General features: G+C 37.1%; 3 protein-coding genes and 1 long non-coding RNA gene across 5 annotated transcripts in view; 1 reads left to right on the top strand and 3 right to left on the bottom strand.

Moving 5' to 3' along the window:
• pip5k1ab (phosphatidylinositol-4-phosphate 5-kinase, type I, alpha, b) overlaps nt 1-21,689 on the top strand; it is a 182,460-nt gene that overhangs the window by 36,803 nt on the left and 123,968 nt on the right. The window lies entirely within an intron of this gene.
• Nucleotides 10-3,873, bottom strand: LOC306824159. 2 transcript variants are annotated; one of them, XR_013779099.1, is made up of 5 exons: nt 2,965-3,873; nt 1,582-1,749; nt 763-838; nt 587-648; nt 10-32 (listed from the first exon to the last, which is right to left on the bottom strand). It is a non-coding gene; the product is annotated as an uncharacterized lncRNA (long non-coding RNA). The 2 variants fall into 2 exon arrangements; XR_013779100.1 differs by having other exon boundaries at nt 1,582-1,707.
• Nucleotides 5,754-7,654, bottom strand: riiad1 (regulatory subunit of type II PKA R-subunit domain containing 1). The gene is made up of 4 exons (XM_079344710.1): nt 7,427-7,654; nt 7,242-7,318; nt 6,562-6,608; nt 5,754-6,012 (listed from the first exon to the last, which is right to left on the bottom strand). The coding sequence occupies exons 1-4, from the start codon at nt 7,505-7,507 to the stop codon at nt 5,942-5,944; spliced, it is 276 nt and encodes a 91-aa protein (XP_079200836.1). The 5' UTR covers nt 7,508-7,654; the 3' UTR covers nt 5,754-5,941.
• il6r (interleukin 6 receptor) lies at nt 10,993-17,663 on the bottom strand. The gene is made up of 9 exons (XM_079344779.1): nt 17,413-17,663; nt 15,539-16,198; nt 14,884-15,007; nt 14,347-14,534; nt 14,077-14,246; nt 13,838-13,982; nt 13,198-13,374; nt 12,803-12,905; nt 10,993-11,927 (listed from the first exon to the last, which is right to left on the bottom strand). The coding sequence occupies exons 1-7, from the start codon at nt 17,492-17,494 to the stop codon at nt 13,274-13,276; spliced, it is 1,470 nt and encodes a 489-aa protein (XP_079200905.1). The 5' UTR covers nt 17,495-17,663; the 3' UTR covers nt 10,993-11,927; nt 12,803-12,905; nt 13,198-13,273.

The following is a 21,689-nucleotide window of genomic DNA, read 5'->3' as shown; positions in this document are numbered from 1 at the left end:
TCAGTATTACCTTTTTTCTTGCACTTCTTCATCTGATACAAAGAAAAGACAGCATTATTGGCACAGATATTAACTTTATAAAAGCACTTTAAGCAGTAAGGAAAAAAATCTTATTGCTTTTACCCTACCCTAATATTTGATTTTTTTTTTTCTTGACAAATTTATCTTACTTTAAATGGTTCAGAGATTAAAAACAATGATTGGGATTATTTTTGCATTTAAAAAACTTTTGGTAAGAAAATCAAAGTAATAGAAAAAGCTATCTTAATAAAAACACCCTCAGAACAGAAACTTCCTACAGTCAGAGACCGTGTTTGAACATGTGCTGTAGTTCAAAACCTTTTTGCATCTCCATCTCCCTCGTGAAAGAGAGGACAGATGTGATGTCTGATGCAAATGCTGGAAATAAAACCCTAAACTCCATTTGTGATTGCGTCATAATTCAAAGTATTTCTCTATGGAAGAGTTACAGAGTGTTTGAAAACTCGAACAAAGAGGAAACTACGCTGTTTTGGAGTAGAAAATGTAAGTGAATCAAACAAGGTTGTTTTGCACAAAGCACATAAGTCCTTGAGAAGTTACATACCAGTCTTCTGGCCATGTCTTTGAAGGCTTGTACATCTCCAGGCATATCATCAGGTTTCAAAGCTGAACAGATGATAACATACAAACAATACTTATCACCGGAAGACCCACAGCCATGTTCAAATTAAACAACATGGATGCATATGTGGAAACCTTATATAGTACGTGATTACTTACATGAAACTACACAGGCAACAATGAGTAAGGAGAAAATTGTTCCTCCTTTTGGAGCCATGTTGGAAAGAAGGTGCTTCTATGTTGGAGAAAGAAACAGAAACAAGTGATTATGTTTCATTATAGAGCTTTTTATTTTTCTCTCCATAGCTGTGAAGACCTGTATGTTGTAGGATGCAGGCATGTCGTGATGAGGTGTAATGAGGTTGTTATGGAATAAATCTCCATGAGAGCCACCCCCAGCTTTCAAACTTCTTCCTCTGTGGTTTTGTGATCAAACTTCACTATAGTTACCATCCTTATAACTCATCCTGTGGGAGGCTCTGTGGACTTTGGGGGATAACATGCTGTGAAAAACAGGCTTGATAATGTACATGATGTGCGGTGAGGAACTTTTGGTCAGCTTCTCCAAACAAATTAGACTTAATGAAAGCGTCATTGTTATTGCCGTGCCTTCCTAAATATTTGCATGTTGCATTTACGTATCTTAAATTTCACAAGAAAATTTCTCGTTCATTTGACTTCTCATTTAAATAATGCATTATGTTTACATAAAATCACAATAATAACAGAAAACATCCCCTTTTTCCACTACCTTTTTCAGTTTCTTGTAAAGTCAGACACAATTGTAAAGTCACAATTTTAATGTTAATTTTATAGATACTGTATGATATTGAAGAAGATAAAAAAAGCCCCCACATTTTATATTGTACTTGTTCATGCTTGGAATTATTACATGAACTGAATTACATACCTGAAATTGGCAATACAGCAGAAATAAATGGGAAATAATACTGATTCACAATCAAATGATGTACTTACAGAATCTGAGCCTGCTCCCCGTTCAATTCCAGATACAACGCAGTTCAAAGTCAGGATGTGGACAAAGTGCGTGTTGTTCCTCTGCCTCGCTCTCTTACATCTGAGATGAGCTAATTATGTGGTTACCTGTTCTCGACAGATTCAAAGCAGGTGCATTGTGTTACATCACTGCTTTTGTGTGTGTGTGTGTGTGTGTGTGTGTGAGAGAGAGAGAGAGAGAGAGAGAGAGGTTTTGTTGTTAAGATATCTCATTTAATTGATGCCTTCTATAATTCCACTATCAGTGTCCACTGCTAGACAAATATAAAATGATCATGTTTGATCCAATCATTTCATATAACTCTTGTAGACTTAAAAAAAAGTCATTGTCCATTCTCACAAAAAAAGTTGCTAAAATAAAGGTTGTGAATCTCTTTTCAGGTCCCTTGGACTAACCATCCTGGAGGACCTGGCCTTCCAGCCCAAATTCATGGAGCTCTGGGACAAACTGGTCCCTCAAAAAGATCGAGCTCTTCTTGGGAAAATTTTAAAGAAGATCAGGAGGGTGTAGAGGACGTGCTGAGGGGGGAGAAGAAGTGGATGAAGGAGTCACAAAAACAACTATATAGTGACAGACACAAAGGGCCTGATTTATTAAACATGTGTATGTCTTAAAACATGTTATCTGATCTACTAAAGCGTACAGTGAGGTTTCTGCCTCAGCGTGCAAAATATTGGGAGGAGAAAATGCAAAGAAGTTACATTAGTACACGAAATGTAATTTATCAAGCCAGGCAAAAATGTCGGTGATTGTGATGTTGTCAAGGATGCGGGTAACAGGGAGGGAGGATCTTATTGCAGGTAAAAAACCAAAGGTTTAATTAAACAAAAACTCACTAAAAATAAATTTAAAAAAGTCCAAAAAGCCATGAGGAGAAAAACAAAGCAGCAACTCAGGTTGACAGGCAGTTTCAAAATCTGTTTAATCAGTCAGGGTCGGTAACACAAAAATCCAAAAACCACACAGCTTTGATATCCTCTCAAACAGTTTGTTGTACGTGGTAAAATCACCCCCAAAATGGTTGGTTTCCAGAGGCATGCGGATGAAGTCCCTGAAGATCATATTTTTAAAACAGCTGCAGCAATTGGACTTTTCCATGACCTGTAGGCACATGGTGACAAGTGGGTCATGAATACTTTCTAGCTGAGTATTCATGTCTTGTAGGTGCTGCTGAGAATACATTGTTTTTGACTCTGCCATAGCTTTACAATACAGAAACCCAAAGAAGTTAAATACTCTAAGTTCTTACATGTGTAGAGAAAGTGTCCTTGAAGTTTTGCACCTGGAGAAGACAATATACAGTCTGTGCTGCAAGCTTAAGTTATACTACACTGCCATCTCACCTGATGGGCTGCTTTACTTTTTTCTCCTCACAGCGAACACCTTCGGACTGGAAGGAAGCCGGAGAGAAGAGGCATACTCCTCACAGAGAGACTCCTGTCAGACAGGGATTCAAACGAGGAACCTCCTCACTTTTATTACAGAACCACCGGTCAGACAATGTAAAATAAAGTATTGATTGATTTGAACCTTGTCTCTCCTGTTTTAAGCTGTAAAGAATATAACTTTTCATGTTCTCCTAGGGCAATGACAGAAGTCACAGCAGGGCACCAAATACCTTTAAAAGCACTTATACACTTGAGTCTTTAAAATTGAATGCCAGTTAGTGTTAAAGGCAGCAAGCAAAAAAATATGAGTAGAGTGGCACGATGCAGACAAGAATGAGAGGGCAATTACATTTACATTTTATTCAATTACTTTGTAGTGTGAGGTTTTTTTTAAAGATATGTGTTTATCAGTGAGCACATTCTGTTTAAACAGTGTCAGGATCGGCAGGAGGTTTCTTTCTTTTTTCTCCTTTGTTTGGTCTGGGTAGTCTCTGGGTTGTTCTATCACCATTGTGGATAACTTTTGGGTATTTTGGAAAACCCTCCTGTCTCCGTTGTTCTGTGGTTATATAAAGGGAGTTTGGGTGTTTGGGGTTATGTCGGGGGGCGTTTGGATTTGCAAGCAGAATTTGATCTCATCTCAACTCGAGAGGCAGAGTGCTTGTTGCTACGCAGGCGTGGCTCATATTACAAGCATGGCAACAAGGCAAGTCCTTTACTGGCACATCAGTTACGTCGTCAGGCCACTTCCCATTCGACACCTTGTCATTTTAGTCCTCATTATATGAGTCAGATTTTCCCTGAGACATCACTAACATGAACATATTTCTTCAGAATCTTTCTAAGCCTATCATTGATTCTGATACTGCCAGGCAATTGGACTTACCACTCTCCCTTGAAGAAGTGTCGAATGTAATTACAGCTATGAAATCTAAGAGAGTCCCAGGCCCTGACAGGTTTCCTATTGAATTTTTAAAAACATTTATTGATAAATTGGCACCGCTACTTTTATCTGTATTTAATGAGTCCATTGAAAGTGGTGCATTACCACCAACTTTGACACAAGCCACTCCTTCTCAAAAAGGACAAAGATCCAACCTCCTGTAGCTCCTGTAGACCATTATCTCTGCTTAATGCTGATGGCTAAAGTTATAGCATCCCGTCTTTAGCATGTACTTCCTCATATTATATCAGTGGACCAAAATAGTTTTATAAAGGGTCGTCAACGGTTTTTTAATATACACACTTTTCAATATAATTTACTCAAAATAATCGGCTGAACTTCCTGAAATAACTGTCTTGTGCTTTTCTTAAGAAAATGGTACAAAAAATAAATCTTTAAGGCGACCTTTTCAGTAGAGTTCAAGTAGAAATGATGCAGACGAACTGGACAAGTTTCAGATTACATCATTTACATATTAAGCTATACTACAGATGTGTTGGGCAGTGGGCCCATCAGAAAATAAAACTTTAGAGAGGCAAATAAGGTGGTGAACAAGCAAATCTGGAATGACCTCCACAAACACAAGAATGGACATCATGTTCCTCACACATTTAGATGCTGAAAAAGCATTTGATAGGGTAGAGTGGGGGTACTCGTTTGCTGTTTTAAAGACATTTGGATTTGGTGATAAATGTAGTTCTTGCACTTGCCTCCTTTATTCGTCCCCTAAAGCCAGTGTCCATACTATTGATGTTCATTCTGATTATTTTGCTCTCGGACATGGTAGTCACCAAGGTTGTCCTTTGTCGCCTTTGCTCTTTGCTTTAAGAAAATATCCGTAATGGAATTGAATATAAATTATTGCTGTATGCGGATGATTTGTTATTGTATGTATCCGATCCTACGCTTTCTATCCCTGCTGTTTTAAGTATTCTGGAAAACTTAAAGGTTATACATTAAATTTAGGGAAAAGTAAGTGTCACCCCATTAATATAGCAGCATGTCATCTTCTACAGTCAGAATTGCCTTTTCAATTTTGTCCATTAGGGTTTAAATATTAGGGTATTAAAGTGTCTCGATTTTAATCTAGCCTTGCATCTGCTGATTTCACTCCCTCTTATCTCAAAGATTACATCTGAAATGCAAAGATGCGGTAACCTCCCCCTTTCATTAATTGGCAAGATCAATGTGGTTAAAATGAATATTTTACCAAAATTTCTATTTTTATTCCAGTCAATTCCTCTTTTTCTGCCAAAATATTTCTTTGGTTCGCTGGATAAGTTGATTTGCTCTTTTATTTGACATGGGGATTGTTTTTAATCTGGAATAGCTTCAAGATGAATAAATAAGGAAGGAAGGACTCACCACTAAAGCAGCAGTAGTTAATTTCTTTTATGAGGTTTTATAACAGAACATTTACTTACCCCTTCGATCCTTTTTTATCAAGGAAGCAAGATAAACAATTGACTCTCTCCATTAAGAAAGTTAGAATACATAAAGCACAAGCTCAGCAGCCACAATGACATTAAACTAAAACTATTAAAAATGAATTATTGGTTGAATGGTTACAGGTTCTTTACTTAAAGGAGTGTAACTCACATTTTCAAGTGCAGAACATTTGACTGTAAAGGCCATCAAGAAGGCAAAGGTAAAGGAAAACTGATGGCGTTGGTGGAATAGGTATTTGCAAGCAAAACCTCCAGCACTCAGATGTTCCATTACAATCATGACGATGACAGGACATACAGCAAAGAGTTCAACATGTGCAACACCCAAAGGACTTCCTCTTCTCATTAACATCTAATTACACTCATTAGGAACAACTCCTATCATCTTTCCCTTCAGCTGGCTTCCTCAATATGGATGATATGAGTCTGCACATAATGCTGTTAGCTGAATAACTTGTGGACTGACAGAGGGTGGGAAAGCACATTTGTGTGTGAGATTGAGTCACAAAGGAGAAGCAGCGTGACAGGGGGTGGACGCGTCTCAGTCCTCGTCATTCTTTCCTCTCCTTTTGGAGCCAGTAGCAACCTGAAGGTCAGGGTTGGTGAAGTAATCTGAAAAAAACCATATACACTTATTTGTTAGTAGGCAAGGTTATGCTTGCGTGTGAACAGTTTTTATTCATATCAATTTTCATTTCACAGCTTCTCATCTATGGTTTGTTTAAAGGATAATATGGACTTTATCTCTTTTTTTATTAATGTTCAAATACCTGATAATTAAGAAAAAGCCCACAACACCCATGCATTACTTAGTCTTTGGTATTTTCTCCTGTCCCCTGTAAATTCTTTGCACTTAAAATTAAGCATTCTTTACTCCAACTGGAGGTCATATTTCGAAAATGTTTACACATTTCAACACACTTTACAAACTTTGACATTACTTTGACTTTGACATCAGTTATTTCTTAATCTGGGTTGGATTGATTTCAATCAACAGATGAAGTGGGGGAAAAAAGGAGAAAAAACTACCCATATTATGTCACAAGCAGCACTATCACAAGCGCTGTACTTTTATTACACTACACACTACAACATTTACAACCTGTGTGTGTGTGTGTGTGTGTGTGTGTGTGTGTGTGCGCGTGTGTGTGTTGTGCTCACCTGCAGCAAACTCACGGATGTCAGAAGGTCTTTTGAGAAGTACGTCTCTATGATAGGATGACAGGATACGCCCTTAATGTTCAAAAAGTAACTAAAAGTTGCTCAGATAAAGATATTCTTCACATTTGACTGTGATTGGACAGGAACCTGTTCAAACTTTTAACTGCTCAGACCTTTTTAAGGAATAACCTAGTCGCAACAGTTCACATGCTCAGAGATTTGTTTAATTTAGCATCAAATAGTTTTTTTGTGTTTTTAAGATGAGTGGCTCCACCAACAGAAAAAGCAGTCAGATATTTATGCAGCATGTTAGGTTGAGTTGAGAAAGCGTAACACCCGCTCTCTCTCTCATAATTAAAGAGTTGGCTCAAAAACTAATCCTGTGTTAATCTTAACACAGGTTTAAGGTTGCCAGAAAAAAAGAACCCAGCAGTGTCAAATTGAACTCTGGAGAAGTAAATCTGAAGATATCTGTATTTAAAATCTGTAAAACTGGTTTCTAAAACATGTTTACACAACCTTTACTTATGTGGGCATAAACTATACCACATGGAAACGTTTTTTTGATTTATTTTTTATTTTTCTCCCAATTGAATAAAACTAACGTGTAAATAAGATGAATCAGTTAGCCAACAGTTATTCAGAAGCTTTTTTTTTTTTTAACAAGAAGACCCACCAACCTGAGAAAGTCTCCGATTAAAACATCTACCTCTGGGTGTGACCTCAAATAGCTCTCGTTGTCGTTTCTCGTTTTTACCTGTGTATAAATAATAAAGCAAATGTTATAATATCAGGCTCGACATTAGCCGCGCACAATGCAGATGTTAACAGCTTGCTAATGTTAGCTTGTTGGCTGAACTGTTACCTTGAACTCTCGTAGTTTCTCTTGCTGCTCGGCACTTAAAACGTCGACGTCAAGTTTCGTCAAACCACCTCGTCCAGCCATAATTCATGCAGGGTTCTAATTTCTAAACATACTGCTCACCCCACTGGGTAGAAAATCTGACGATTTGAATGACTGAAGCCATATTAAATACACGGAACAAGTCACCTGTTACTGACACAGCTTCTGTTACCATGGAAACGACCACCAGCAACTAAACCCTGTGTCCAGTAGGTGGCACCATAGGACAGAAAAACTAACCCTTTTTTCTCTTTTTTTTTAAACTTTATTTGGGGATTTAACACAAGTGTAGCCTGTTGTCGAATTTCTGTAATTACTTAATTAAATGTATAATGTTATTTCACTATTGCTGATGTTAGGGTTAGGGTTACTACAAAGCATTTTCTGATTTTGCTTCCAGCAGAAGAAATGTCATTTATCATTCGTCATCTGTTACACTGAGATTGAATTAAATGATATTGTAGGGCTCTCCTTTCCATCTGATCATGACATCAACTTACAAGAAATAAGTTTTGATATTGAAGTACAGGATTTCCCCCCTTTCACTCACCCTCTCTTCTTCCTCATTGGATAGCCTGATTGACATCCCCTATCTGTTACAGCAAGCGGCTCTTGAGGCTCATCGGAGGCAGCTGCCGTGCTGAAAATCCTGTCTCAGCCTAACTTTCAGTCTAATATGACAGGCTGAGAGCTGGAGCTGAGTCGTGTTTTAGGCCTCCTGACAAATTGATACAGAATAAGTGAATTTCAATATCACATTCACATTTACAGTCCATGATTTCAATAAATAAAAAGGCCCCAATAACCCCAACAGCTTCCACAATCACAACTCTCTTACTAAGTTACTGCGTAAATGTATCCCAGTTTATATAGATGTACACAAATATTACCAATTATTAAAAATATTACCAAACAAACTCACTACTCATCTCCCTGCCTGAATATGTAGGCAGCCATATGACAAGAGTGAATGAACTAAAGATCCATAGGAAGGGATTTCATTGCTCTGGTCCACTGAAACTAATCTAAAAAAAAAAGGAGGGACAATTTAAGAAACTAATCAACTAAATAACACGCAATCCAAGTGTCTGGTGTGTTGTGTGGCTGAATGTGTGTGTGTGTGTGATCTAAGTGTGTTGAGCCATGTTTCCTGTGTCTTGTTTCGTTGTTGAGCCTTAGTTATTCTTATTACATGACTTCCTGTTAAAACTCAGAGGGCCAAAGGGGATTTTTTAACCGTAATAAGAGTTCCTTCCCTTTTCTCTCTTAAAACTAGCGCGCACACCAATATTACACGTTTTTGATTGTGTTCATGTTATCTCACCATCTGTCAAATAATCATGTTCAGCAGAGCCCTCTGGATAGAGTCGAAACTACAAGTAAAACAAAAATCAGGTGTGACGTTGGACTGTTATAGTAGTAAGAGATGACACTGAGGGTACCGAGGAGAAAATAAGAACCCCCATTTTTAGCACAGAACACATATCTGCAAAATTGTGAAAATTAAAAACAACCAGAATCTAGACAATGTGTTATAGATTAGTGCTTCCCATATGGGGGAAGCCCACCAGGGACTAACAGGACACATTAAAATAAAGAACTGGAACCAGAGGATTATAAATCTCCTGAGTGACAGGCCACTTTGTTTCTGGTTTTTGAGAAAATCATTCAGTGTCTTCATTCTATATATAGAAGAGTTTATGGGAAACAAAATAAGACAGAAAAGTTGATGACATGAGGCATACATTTCTGGTGGCTCTCAGAGTAAGGAAGTTTGAGTTGCATGGTTGGCTTTCTATATCTATGCAGATCCAAAAGACACTGACACAAAAGTTTAACATTTGTGAAAAATGTTGATATTTATTTTTAGATGTGGGACATTTAATTTAGCTAAAATCATCAGGATGTGAGAATGCTTAAGAGAATCTATGAGAATCTTAAACCACACGTTTTCATTCAAGGAGATGTACACTGGATGCGTTTGCTTCACAGTGACCAAGAGAAAGCCACAGAAAGTATAGAAGTAATTTTTCTTTGCCAATTTATAAAATTTTATACTTATGTATAAATGAGACATCATCTATGTAAATGGCTTCTTAAAATAACTCAGAAACAGGAGGCTGCCTCCTGTGGTTGTCATGACTACTTTTGTCTGTGTCCAAGATGGATCTTTAATTACTGAGTAGATAAAGTTCAGATGTTAACTGGTCCTCTTAATTTTCATCAATCCCATGTCCCTCAAACATACCTATTTTGTCAACCTTTTTGTAAGTTTCTACCAAAAATATAATAGCTGTTTTGTTTTGTTCAGACATATACTCTCTTTCTTTAGCTTCCAGTATTCTGTCTCCAAAACTGCTTCCAAGAACTATAATTTTTTCCACATACAACCTACATATACAACAAACAACATTACTGTTTAAAGCCACTTTTTTAAAACAAGAAATGCAACAAATTATACCACGATAGTGATTTTAATTTTACTCATTAGTTAAATGCATTTTTTATTGTTGATTAGACTTTTGTTTTCTTTACAGTTGGTGCCCTATTGCTTCTATTACTGCACTGGTTCAGCGAACACAACATACATGAAAGAGAGAAAATCTGTTTTATGGTGCATGAATCTCCCTTTTCAGAGTCCTCACACCATTACTTTCACACAGCTACACTGTAAGTAATTGCTGTTAATTTAGACCTACCTTGTCCATGTATTGGATTTTGAAACTACAAATTAGACAGTTGTTAGAAATCCATGAAACATAATACTAAGGCCAATGCTAATATTGTACAACACAGTCACTAAACTACATACTTCCAATAAATACTGCAAATACAAGTAAGTTGCTAACAGAATGACAAAACCATTTGAGAAGCATGTGTTAATGTTAGCTTAGCATGACCATCAATGAGTAATTTGAGTGTGAATAACTTCGGATATATCTTCAGAATATCTCGTTGATAAATGACCTCAAGCATTTCATTTTCAACCAAAAGAAAACACACATTGACTATTTTTACACATTGTATTCATTTTTACACATCAAAAATATCTTGTCAGTAACTTGTTGCTCCACAGACTTGCTGTTTGACAAACTGAACCCAGCTTTGGGTTTATATGGGGATGTGTCAAGAGGAAGGTGCCATGCTTGGTAGAAGTGAAAGGGTGTTTCGGTTGTTGAGATTAAACATGTTATATGAAAGGTTAATTAAGTAATTGCTTAACTGAAATGTATTTTCATGTTGTTGTATTCTGAAAGCTTATACTTCTGAGGCCAGTATGGGGCATAGTGGGACTGTTGCTATTGTTGAGAATACAGAAAGTAGTAGAAAAGAGAGCGCGTTGAGAAAAAAGTGCACCAACAGTAAATAAAGTTACAATGTAATCCTCGGTCCAGTGATTCTTTCACCACACCAACAAACATGATTACTTCATGATGATGATCACTACAATATACTCTTTTAGGTGACTTATTTATGATTGTTTTCTTTTAGGGATACGCCTATTGAGATAATAATAATAATAATAATAATAATAATAATACATTTTATTTGTAGCACACCTTACATTTAAAAGAAAATCTCAAGGTGCTACAAGTTGGCCTACCATAAAACCATTAAAACAATAGCAAGCGTCAAACAATTAAAATCAGTCAAACAATTAAAATCAGGCAGAGATGTGCACCTTCTGTCCTGATACTACAGAATCAATTCATGTCGGCTGATCTAAACAAAACAACTCAACAAAATCTTGACCTTTATTTCACAACCACAAATAATAAAGAATAGACCAATGTTAACCAGTCTCAAAGAAAGGAAAAACAGATACAAAGTCACTGATTGTGATAGCAAAATTATTTTCGAAACTTAAAAGGATAAGTGGAAACATGACTGACACATTTGATAAAACTTAACAAAGTTACAGTATATACAAACAGAACATGAGGTCGTATAGTAGAATGTTTAAAAAGGCCTACATTTAGTCTACAGTTTCAATGCACTTCGCACTGCCACAGACATAATAAATTTACTAAAAGGCTTCTCTTAAGACAAGTTACTTCACAACAACCAAAAAGTGTTTAAGAGGTATTTTAGGTACAAGTTACAGAGAGATGGACAGGAGACAAAACAGTCTGGAGTTTGCTTCCAGTGGAAGAAAAACTGTAAAGTACTGTATTTTGTCATCTGATCAGCAGTGTTGTCCTTTCTGTCTAATTATTATTACGTCTGGAGAAAGAAGTAACTCGTGTTGTTGAAGTGCAGGCTTTCCATCTGCTCTGTCACCTGCTCTTCTTCCACATCGTCTTCACCCATTTCACTTGATTGAGGTTCTTTGTAACACGGAGGGGCAATGGTCACCAGAGCCTTCGCTTCTGGAGCAGAGTGGACGGTGTGCTGAGGCTGAGGTGAGTCACCACATTTTGTAACAACACTCTGCAGCTTAGACACAAATCTGTCCTTGTACCTGAAACAAAAATAAGTCATGCAAATTAAAAAAAAAAAAAAGAGCCAAATAAGCTGCATTAACACTGTCAAATTGAAACTAAGCTACTCATTTCATACTCATGTATGTGGTGATGTGTGAGCTCTGGCTAAGACCTTCTTGTTTCTTTTTGACTCGAAACTCTTAGCTAGAGTCTGGCCCAACATATATCTATACATCTATATTTGGTGTATAGTATATCACCAACATGTTGGCTTATTTGCCTATTTAATTCACAGCAACAGTTTCTAGAGATAAAACATCAACATGCACTCCTGCATACTGCCAGAAATCAATCAATTAACCATATTTTTTTCCTAGTATAGTATTATTAGAAAAAAAGATGAAGATGATTACACGATTGCCGTCATTATTTCCAATAATAATACAACCCCTAGCTAGAAAAGTATGTCACAATGGTGAAAAGATGTTGAGACTGTATAAAAAAGCATTGTAATAATGATCGTAAAATTATTTTATAGTTATCATTGTCATTATTACTTTTTAGAAATTCATCACAGTAACAATTAATGAATGGTACTTGTTACTCTTCTTGGTATTTTTTCATTTCTAACCCAATTCTTTCCCTCTGTCTAACTATGATGCCTCCTGGCCTCTCCTGGTGTACCTCCCATCCCTGCTTCTGATGTACATTTACTGAAGAAGATGCAAATAATTTGCCCAAGATAAGTGGGTTAATGTTAGGGTCTTCATTTCTAAATTTTCTGTATTATTAGTCCCCTACAGCTCCCCAAATCGAAATTCCCAAGCAAAGCAACAACAAAAGGTATTCATTTATTGTTCTACAGCAGGAAATGCAGACGAACAAGAACAACACAAAACACACATCTTACTACCTCAATATGTAGGCAGCCAAAGCGATTGACAACAGAGCAAACGAACCGGAGATCCACAAGATGGAACTGGACAGCTCTGTTCCACTGAACACAGGCTCACTAACTGAAAAAAAGAGATGTGGAAAGTGTAGGAAACATGAAAACACCCAACATGCATGAAAGTTTGGGAGTGAGTGAATGTGTGTGTTATAAATGCATTGAGCCATGTTTCCTGTGGCCTGTTTTGTTGTTAGTCCTCTGTTTGAGGGTGACATTGCTTCCTGTTAAGACCCAAAGGATGCTTTAACAAAGCACTAACAAAATTCCAAAGTAAGCTTTCTTGTGTTTCCCCCTGTTCTCTTTCAACACAAACACATACATTTAACTGAAATATTGGTGTCTTCTTGCTTTCTCACCAACTGTCAAATCATCATCTTCACCAGAGCCTTCTGAGTAGCTAGGGAACTGCAAGATGGAGATGTAAAACAAGAGTCATGTGATAATGGAATGAGAGTGGACAGAAATGGAATAATTCTGTTTGAAGTACAACTGTTGGACTCTTACCGTCGTAGTAAGAGGTGGCACTGATGGTGCTGAAGGAGAAAGAACGATTACACATTATTAAAAACTCTGACTCAAAAAAACTTCTGGTTCTGAACTAATCTAATCTAATGTTATAATTAAACACGTGGAATTTAATTTCTCTAAACAATAAATTAAGGTTTTCAGAGAGGAACAGGAAATAATGTTCTGTATGTATAAATGAGAGATCATCTCACTTCATTTATAACCTAGGTAACACTGATGGCTTGGCAACAGGACACCTGCCTCCTGTGGTTGTCATGACTCCTTTTGTTGATGTTCAGAATGGTTCATGTATAATTGGGCAGATAAAGTTAAACTGTTTCCTAGTCTTAATGTATATCTATTTTAGTCCTAATAACTATTTGATATACCTACTTGAAGTTCCTACAAACAATGTTATGAAATGCAGAATATATTAAGAAGTATCTTGATTTGGTCCTTTTTTAAATGTTTGTATGCACATGTTTTTACCTGTCCAACTGCTGGCATTGACAGGTGTACTCCAGTCACTCCACAGTCCATCAAATTCCTCACTAGTTCGGATCTGTATCTGGTACTCAACACCAGGCATTGCATCAGTGATGGTGTAAAAACGCTCTTCTTTGATTATATTTACCTGTATAGAAACATTCAACCAAGTATCACATCACACTGTTGTCACCGTTTGAAGCAAACATGAATACAACAAGCATGCACTTTTTTTTACACACCTGCTCATGATGGAATGAAGACTTGCAAGGTCTGTATTTGATCTCATAGATGAGCTCATAAAAGCTGTCCTGAGACTTCCAGGACTTCGGGTAACTCCATGTGACCTTCAGCCATTTCTCCTTTCCCACTTCCTGTCGTACCGACACATGCGATGGAGGGTCAGGCTTCACTGAAATAAAGGAATAATTATAAAGTCAGTGCAGCTTTTAGTTGTTTTTTTACATGAAGCCAAACACAAAGTGGACAACCCCACTGACACTCCCACATACAGATGCTCAGAGGTCTGAAGTGCAGGAGGCTGCTGGTGGCGTTGCCTGCAATGCTTGTAACACACAGGTAGGCCTTATGAAGGGTTCTCAGCTGATCTTCGTTGAAGTCCAGAGCACACCAACAGCGCAAGAGTCGAAGTGAGTATGAGCACTTTATACGATCAAAAGGCTCTGACTTTCTGCCTAATCTGAAAGACAGAGACAGTATTCCGTCACACACACAGATGGTGAGTCAGAAAAGAAATAAACAGTCCAACAACATATCTTACCATATTAGTTATTGTAGTGTTGACCCTGTTGTAAAACACACCCGTTATACCTTATCATGACTCCACTGCTCTTGGGACCCACTCTTTTACTTACTGTGGTTGACAAGGCAGATAATACATAAACTAAAAAGAATTAATGTCTAAATTGTTGGGGTTTTTTATGTTGAAAAAAAGGTATGTTTACATGAAGGCTTCAACCCTTCATTTGTATTGGTTGGTGGATGTTAAGGCAAAACAATGGAAAGCTTGAAGATATATCTGTCCTTACTTTTTACTTAGAAACAGATAGCAGTCAGGTGTTACAGTGATGACCTTCTGAGGAGTCCACTCACAGCGAATCTTACTGCTGGGTGACCTTTTGTAGCAGTACAGGCTGGGAGTCTCTGGAGGATCTAACACAAACAGAAAATAAATATGGGCTATCACAAGTATGAAATTATTACTCAGTCAATTAGTGTTTTTTTTTTTCTTTTACTTTAAGCTTTTATAAAGGTGCAATATATTACTAAATCAGCAATTATGTGAAATAAGAGAAAAAGCTTAAAACCAAGCAGGTTAAAAATATTCTCGTCCCATACTGAGCACATGAATCTGATACATTTTTCATTGACAGGATTCAATGAATGTGAATAAAGAATGTGAAGGCCTCCTGAATGCCCCTTATTGATTTCCATCCTGACTGGCTTTATATCAGTATTCTGAAGAAATACAAACACACCAGCTTATAGGAATAAGAACTTAAAAAAACGTAATCTTCAAATTCTGAATATATGGGATTATTCATGCTTTAATATTAATGTCACCGCATCTTTTAAAAAAAAACAGAATACCAAAAATATTATTGAGTAATCAAGTACACATATCCAAGAAATCACAACACAGTCAGACACATCTGTCACTGCTCCCTTGTTGTTGTTACTTACCTGCAACGGTAACTCTTAAGGAGAACATCTCTGTGCTTTTGTAATAGCAAGCATACTTTCCGGAGTCTGTCACTCTTACTGAGGACAGAGACAGTGTCTCCCCTCTCCCATGCAAAGTCACTTCTCTCCAATCTCTGTCTCCTTTTCCCACCGTCCTCCCGTTCCACTTCCAATAATACGTTCGTTTTATGCCTCTCGTCACCCTGCTCCCTCCCTCCTCCTCCTCCTCCTCCTCGTCCTCCTCCTCGTCCTTCTCCTCTTCTTCAAAATCCCCCCTGCCATCCACCTCTTCATCCTCCAAGTTCAATTCACTCTTTAGGAGCCAACTCACTCTGCTCTCACGGACATTGTGGGTGGTTGGAGGAACTGTGTATCCTGTGTTGGTGTGTGAGATGACTTTTTCTTCTGCCCCAGTATGGTTAGAGTGGTTCCCTTCACTCACAGCATTTTTTGTGGTCTGCTTTTCACTTTTCATGAAAACTCCAGTGTCATTTGATTTGTTTACAATGATTTGGTTTTCATCTGAAGAATTCGATCTTCTGTTGATGTTTGTGCTGTTTCTGGACATGCTGACCTTTACACCGTTCACCTTCACATGACCACTGCAGGTTAGAACCAGCTTAGTGTCTGGGGACAAAACCAGCAAACCAGGGGGAGGCTCTGCACAGGGAAACAAACAAAAACACAGTTTAACCTTTATCAAAAGTTATCTGTAGTCTAAATAATTTTTTTTTTTCATAATTACGAAAGTTCTTGGCTCTGAGATTTGGTTGCAGTTGACTATGCAGAACACAAATTGTATGTGTGCAAACTTCCCCTTTTAATGTCTCTTCTCTTTTCTTTTTCTGTCTTTTTTTTTGAGTCCAAACACGCTTGTGTCAATGTTAAAAAAATTTCCTCTGCCAGCGTTAGCCAAGTACAATAAACAAAACCAAGGACAAAGTTAAAATTTATAGTAGAATCTGATTGGATGATGAGGAGTTAGTAGTTCATATCCAACTACCAGCTAATGCATTCACCACTGACTTTTACAAGGCAATCTTAGAAGAAATGCATTTTCAAACTTTAAAGCATGAACTTTTTAAATTTTAAGGAATGTAAGTTTGAAATCTTACAATTCATATTTGGATATGTATACCTTATACCACTACCTTATTGAATTTAACTTCGTTTTTGGTTGACTGCATGTTTAATTATTTATTGGACTATTTTTGAATCTCTATTACAATATATTGTTACTTTTTTGGAATATGAGCAAACACTGAGTGTGCAGAAGGCATGAATTTTAAAAAAATCATATTCTTATTCACTATCAGACTTTATCATAGTAAAAACTTCAAATGTTTTTTGTTAGTGGACATTACATAAAACATTTCAGAGATTTAACAAAGCTTTACTCAACAGTTTTTCTAGAATTAAAGTAGCCAATACAAATACAGAAATTAAAGATACTTTCATATATTGCTGTCCTAAAGTTCTGTCGATATTATGTGAAAAGTATGTATTATCTTTGTCAAACTAGTGATTCTGTGCTTAAACTGAAAACAAACCAGGCTGAGTTTGTAAAATGTGCAGTGATTTATTTTCTCTTATAGTCCAGTCAAAAGATAAACTTTTGTGATAAGTGACACTATAACCCAGCTATCAAAGGACATCGTGGAGCCTATTGGATGTTTTCTTTTGCTCCTGGACTCAAGCCTCGTGGCTTTTGTCGTAATGTGAAATCGATAATAGTCTCGTCAAAAACTGACAGCAAGTCATGGAGTTTATTCACTTTTCACTCAGATTAAAACATCTATCTACTTGTTGTTAATGTATTCACCTTTTCTGTTAATCAGGCTGACGTGTCAGATAAACTTCTGCTTGCAGCTTACCTTTTCTTGGGCAGGTTCCCTCAAAGATACAGCAGACTGGTTCCGCACACAAAACAAGCATCAAAATTGGGAAAATCTGCATTTTGGCGCATAAACGGTCTGGGTACCACCATAAATCTCCCTTCACTGATCCTCACACTGTCATTACTTTGGCGCAAATACACATCAATTGTTGTTATTACCATCAGATCTTTTTCCACGCAAAGAAAAACAAACAGCTTGTTCAACAGACAGACGGACAGATTGACAGAGACCGGCTTCCTCTGGTTAATGACCGTAAGACCCGTTATTGTGAAATCCCAGCTCTCTTCCCCTTGTTCAGCCAGTTAAACAGAGGAAATCCTCCCCAGCGTCATTAAAAAACCCCATGATCATCGAATTTAGCCCAGTTTTATATATAACAGTGGTTTCTTAAAAAAAAAAAAAAAAAAAAAAAAGTCATATTGAGGAAGTACAGTTAAATTACTGTATTTTTACATTGCCAATCATGTGCGGTATGCAAAAAAAATTTTTCTAAACGTTTAGGCAGATCCGTGGCTAAACCTTAGTCTTGGGTGGGTTATATTGTAATAATCATAGGCCTACTGCACGCAAACATCACGTTAAACATTAGGCACTAATAAATGATTCTGTAGTCATGTACATTTAACTTAATATATCTGATCAAATGTATTCAATATAAATGTGTCCTTGATTTTGTGACAATTATTTAAGTAACTTTCAAACAAAAATGTTTAAGCTAGTATCTGATTATTTTGGTTGCATGAAATATAATCTTAATGTTTATGTAATTCTAAATTAAGAGAATTTTTATTGAATCCAATTCAACAGAATTAGCCAGTTTTTAGTTGACGAGCACTTCTTTTTTGCTTTTCTTCTGCTTTTGAATTCATCAGCTATCGTCTGGTAACAAGACATAAAGAAAGTGCGAATAATTTAACCCAACAATTTGATTTGGTTGACAAAAGAGTTTTTTTTATTCTGTAATGTTAATGACAACTTGTGGGTGTATGCTGAGCGTAATATTCACAGTCTATGATGCTACATTACAAAACGAAATTAGCAAGCAAAGTAATCCAGAGAGACAGAGACACTGTTGAGGTAAATTATGCACGTTATGTTAATGTCTGCTATAGTGTGATGGTATTGCACCACGATATCAGAAATGTATCACCAGTATTTGCACTAAGAAAACAATAAGCAATTTGAAGTTGCATTGAAAGCAATTGCTGTTAATCTGTTAAACATCCAGGCTAATGCTAAAGCTACACATAGTCACTTAAATACATGCTCATACTTTGAAGAAATGCTGCAGCTACATGCTAACAGAATGACAAAAGGCTAACCACATAACAAATGCACATGGTAATTGCAACGTTTAAACATTACAGAACACCTATATTAGACTAGTTTACATGTTGAGCTTTTGGGGAGTTGTACTTTGATACACATTAAACATTGACTATTGTACATCAAAATATTTTATTTATTGTTACACATCAAATATATCTTGCCAGTCACCTGTTGCTCCACAGTCTTGAGGGCACTATTCTCTCTCAACCAGGAAGTGTCAAACAGAGCTGAACTGAGCCCAGCCTTGGGTTCATATGATTAATGGGGTGGTGTCAAGTGGAAGGTGCCATGTTTGGTAGAAGTGGAGGGATGTTTAGATTGCTGAGATTTAAAATGTTATTTAAAAGGCAGTTTTAGTATTTTAGTTTCAGTATTTACTTAACTGAAATGTATTTTGACATGCTTTAGCTTTATTGCAGATAGTTTGTGTTGTTTGTAGAACCGATAATACTCACCTGAGAGTGAACTGATTTCCACACCCTTATGGTTGGTTCCAGCCCCTACATAAGAGGAGGCTGGGGAGCCTCTGAGGTAGATGGAGTTTGGAGCTGGAGTGGATCAGAGCTGTTTCAACAGTTTATCACAGAGCATTTACTTAAACACAAGTAAAAATACCAGTTTAAAAATGTACTCATGTAAAAATTGTATTTAATGTGTCTGTTTTTATTTTGGAATTAATAATACCTGAAAGTTTCATCTCTAATACAATTTGTTAGAATAGTCAGACAACGCAACATTTAATGTTGCCAGCAGGAGCCAGTGTGGTGCTGGGCTTCTCCCATACACGGACTGTCTTTATTTCGGGTTTGTCGCTTCTTCCTCATTCATCCGAATGGCTGAACAGAAAAGAAGCACCTTGTCATATCTCCTTCTTTTCTTCTGTTTATACAGGTTGGTAATGTTGATGCACATGGATAAGTGCATATAAATATAGATAGAAGCATAGGAAACATGCTACATTGTGTATGGGTAGTGACGTTATGTGTTTACATCATAGGGTTCAGCCCAACAAACTGACGGGGTACAGAGACTTAATAGAGCCCCACAGAACGAGAAAATCCTCCTAAAAAGAATGTGAGGATCCTTCGCTGTCCCTCCATGGCAGGTAACACAAGCAACGCTTGATAAGCTTATGTTAAGTATTGTATGTGAGGCCAACCAACAATTTTCTGTGGTTGAGACACCATCATTCAAGACAATTCAAAAGCGTGCACCCTCTTTGTACAGTAATGACAAGAAAAACGTTATGCTGTAGAATACATGAAGCTGCAAAGAACATGAAGAACCTAATCATCAAAAAGTTGAGCACTGTGAACCATGTTGCTACCACAACAGACTGCCGGCTTGCCAGACAACGTATTAACTTAGGTGCCACTGGATAGATCAAAACTCTCTCGAGAGGCACTCCACTGCATTGGCTTGTAGACGTGTCATCAGCTCGCACATGTTTGATGTCCTTGCTGCAGCATAAGAAGAAGTCCATTCTGAATACCACATCAGGTAGAAAGTGACCAGGACGACAACAGACAGTGGCTCAAATTTCCTGAAGGCCTTTCGAATATATGATGTGTAGGAGAGAGGACGAAGTCGCTGATGGACAGGAGGAGAGAGACTCCATTCTTGATGATGTGTCAGAAGATGAAAGTGGAGTTTCAAAATGTGTCTGCTGTTTTGGATGACGACACAGGCCTGGAGTACCAACGTCCCAAGCACCAAAAGTGTGCGTGCCATCTCCTCAATCTCATATCAACAGTTGACACTACTGCTGCAGGAGCTGGCAGTGAAACATACAAGAGGCTGTCTTGGTCTGCTTTTGCAAAATGCAGTGTCGAATAAAACCAGCAGGTCAACCACAGCATTTGAAACATCCATTAATATATTGCAATAAGATTTAGTTTTCTTTACATGAATGCAAATTGCAGTTCCTGCGACCCAATCACACCCGTTGGAGCTCCTTGTTCCTTGCTGTAGAAAGGGTTGTGCGCATTCAGAAGGAGCAAGGAGAAAAAGCAATCCACAATGTATGCACAGCATTCAAGATAAAGATGTAAGTTGGCTGAACTCACATTGTTTGTTAAAGAGTAATGGAACAGATGTCAGCATTGCTGATTAAGGTGGGTGAATCCACCTGTCTTAAGTTTAATATATTGCAATAAGATTTAGTTTTCTTTACATGGCTGTATGATAATTGTTGTTGTTCTGGATGAAATAGTTTATTAACTTATTTTTATTTTGTATTTTTTGTTTATTTAACATGGATAATGTGCAATAAATATATGTACAAGAAATAGCTAATTTTCCTCTTTACTTCTTTTATAGGCTCAATCCAGCTGAAATGGGATTTTTGGCTGAGTACACTGCTGTAATGAAGCCTGTTGCCATGGCCCTTAACATCCTCCAAGGGGAATCATCTGTGCATATTGTTTTTTTTACTGTTTTACAGTGAAATTGTTAATGGTTGCATATTATCCCTCAGACAAAACTTACAATAACTCATTTCCACAAAAAAAAGTTGAGTTAAAAAAAGTTGTTTGCTGCCCAAAAATGACTAGCATATAGTTTCTGTACTTTAATTGTAAATAATTCAAGCAAGGTTCTATTTTAATTTTTTGCAGAAGGCCTACCTCATTCTAGCTTGTTCCTCAGTGTATTCATCAGAACACATTATAATGAATGCGTCTCTTTTGACCTTTGACATTGGTGAAGTATTTTCTGATTAAGAGCTTACCCAAGTTTCTGCACAGAAAAGATGCAGTTCTTGGGTGATGCATCATTAATAAGAAAGGCATAATTATCCTCAAACATATTCAACCTTTATACATGGACAAATATAAAATGTGAAGTACTTTACTGAATGTCTGGTGTGTGTAAAGTATGAATAAGCACACAAAAGTCCATGTACAGACAGAGTTTGACAAACCTCT

Source organism: Symphodus melops, assembly GCF_947650265.1.
Source record: "Symphodus melops genome assembly, chromosome: 5".
Taxonomy (NCBI): Eukaryota; Metazoa; Chordata; class Actinopteri; order Labriformes; family Labridae; genus Symphodus; species Symphodus melops.
The sequence above is the reverse complement of the archived record's forward strand: the minus strand, read 5'-3'. Positions and strand labels throughout refer to the sequence as shown.

Excerpts from the sequence above, each read along its gene's own strand:
- il6r (XM_079344779.1), bottom strand. The coding sequence starts at position 17,494 with ATGCAGATTTTCCCAATTTTGATGCTTGTTTTGTGTGCGGAACCAGTC. Across the intron at positions 14,247-14,346 it reads CTTCAGACCTCTGAGCATCT|TGAAGCCTGACCCTCCATCG; the intron begins GTATGTGGGAGT and ends CCTTTATTTCAG. Across the intron at positions 13,983-14,076 it reads CTTCATTCCATCATGAGCAG|GTAAATATAATCAAAGAAGA; the intron begins GTGTGTAAAAAA and ends GTTTCTATACAG.
- riiad1 (XM_079344710.1), bottom strand. The coding sequence starts at position 7,507 with ATGGCTGGACGAGGTGGTTTGACGAAACTTGACGTCGACGTTTTAAGT. Across the intron at positions 7,319-7,426 it reads AGAAACTACGAGAGTTCAAG|GTAAAAACGAGAAACGACAA; the intron begins GTAACAGTTCAG and ends ATTTATACACAG. Across the intron at positions 6,609-7,241 it reads TTAATCGGAGACTTTCTCAG|AGACGTACTTCTCAAAAGAC; the intron begins GTTGGTGGGTCT and ends ATCCTATCATAG.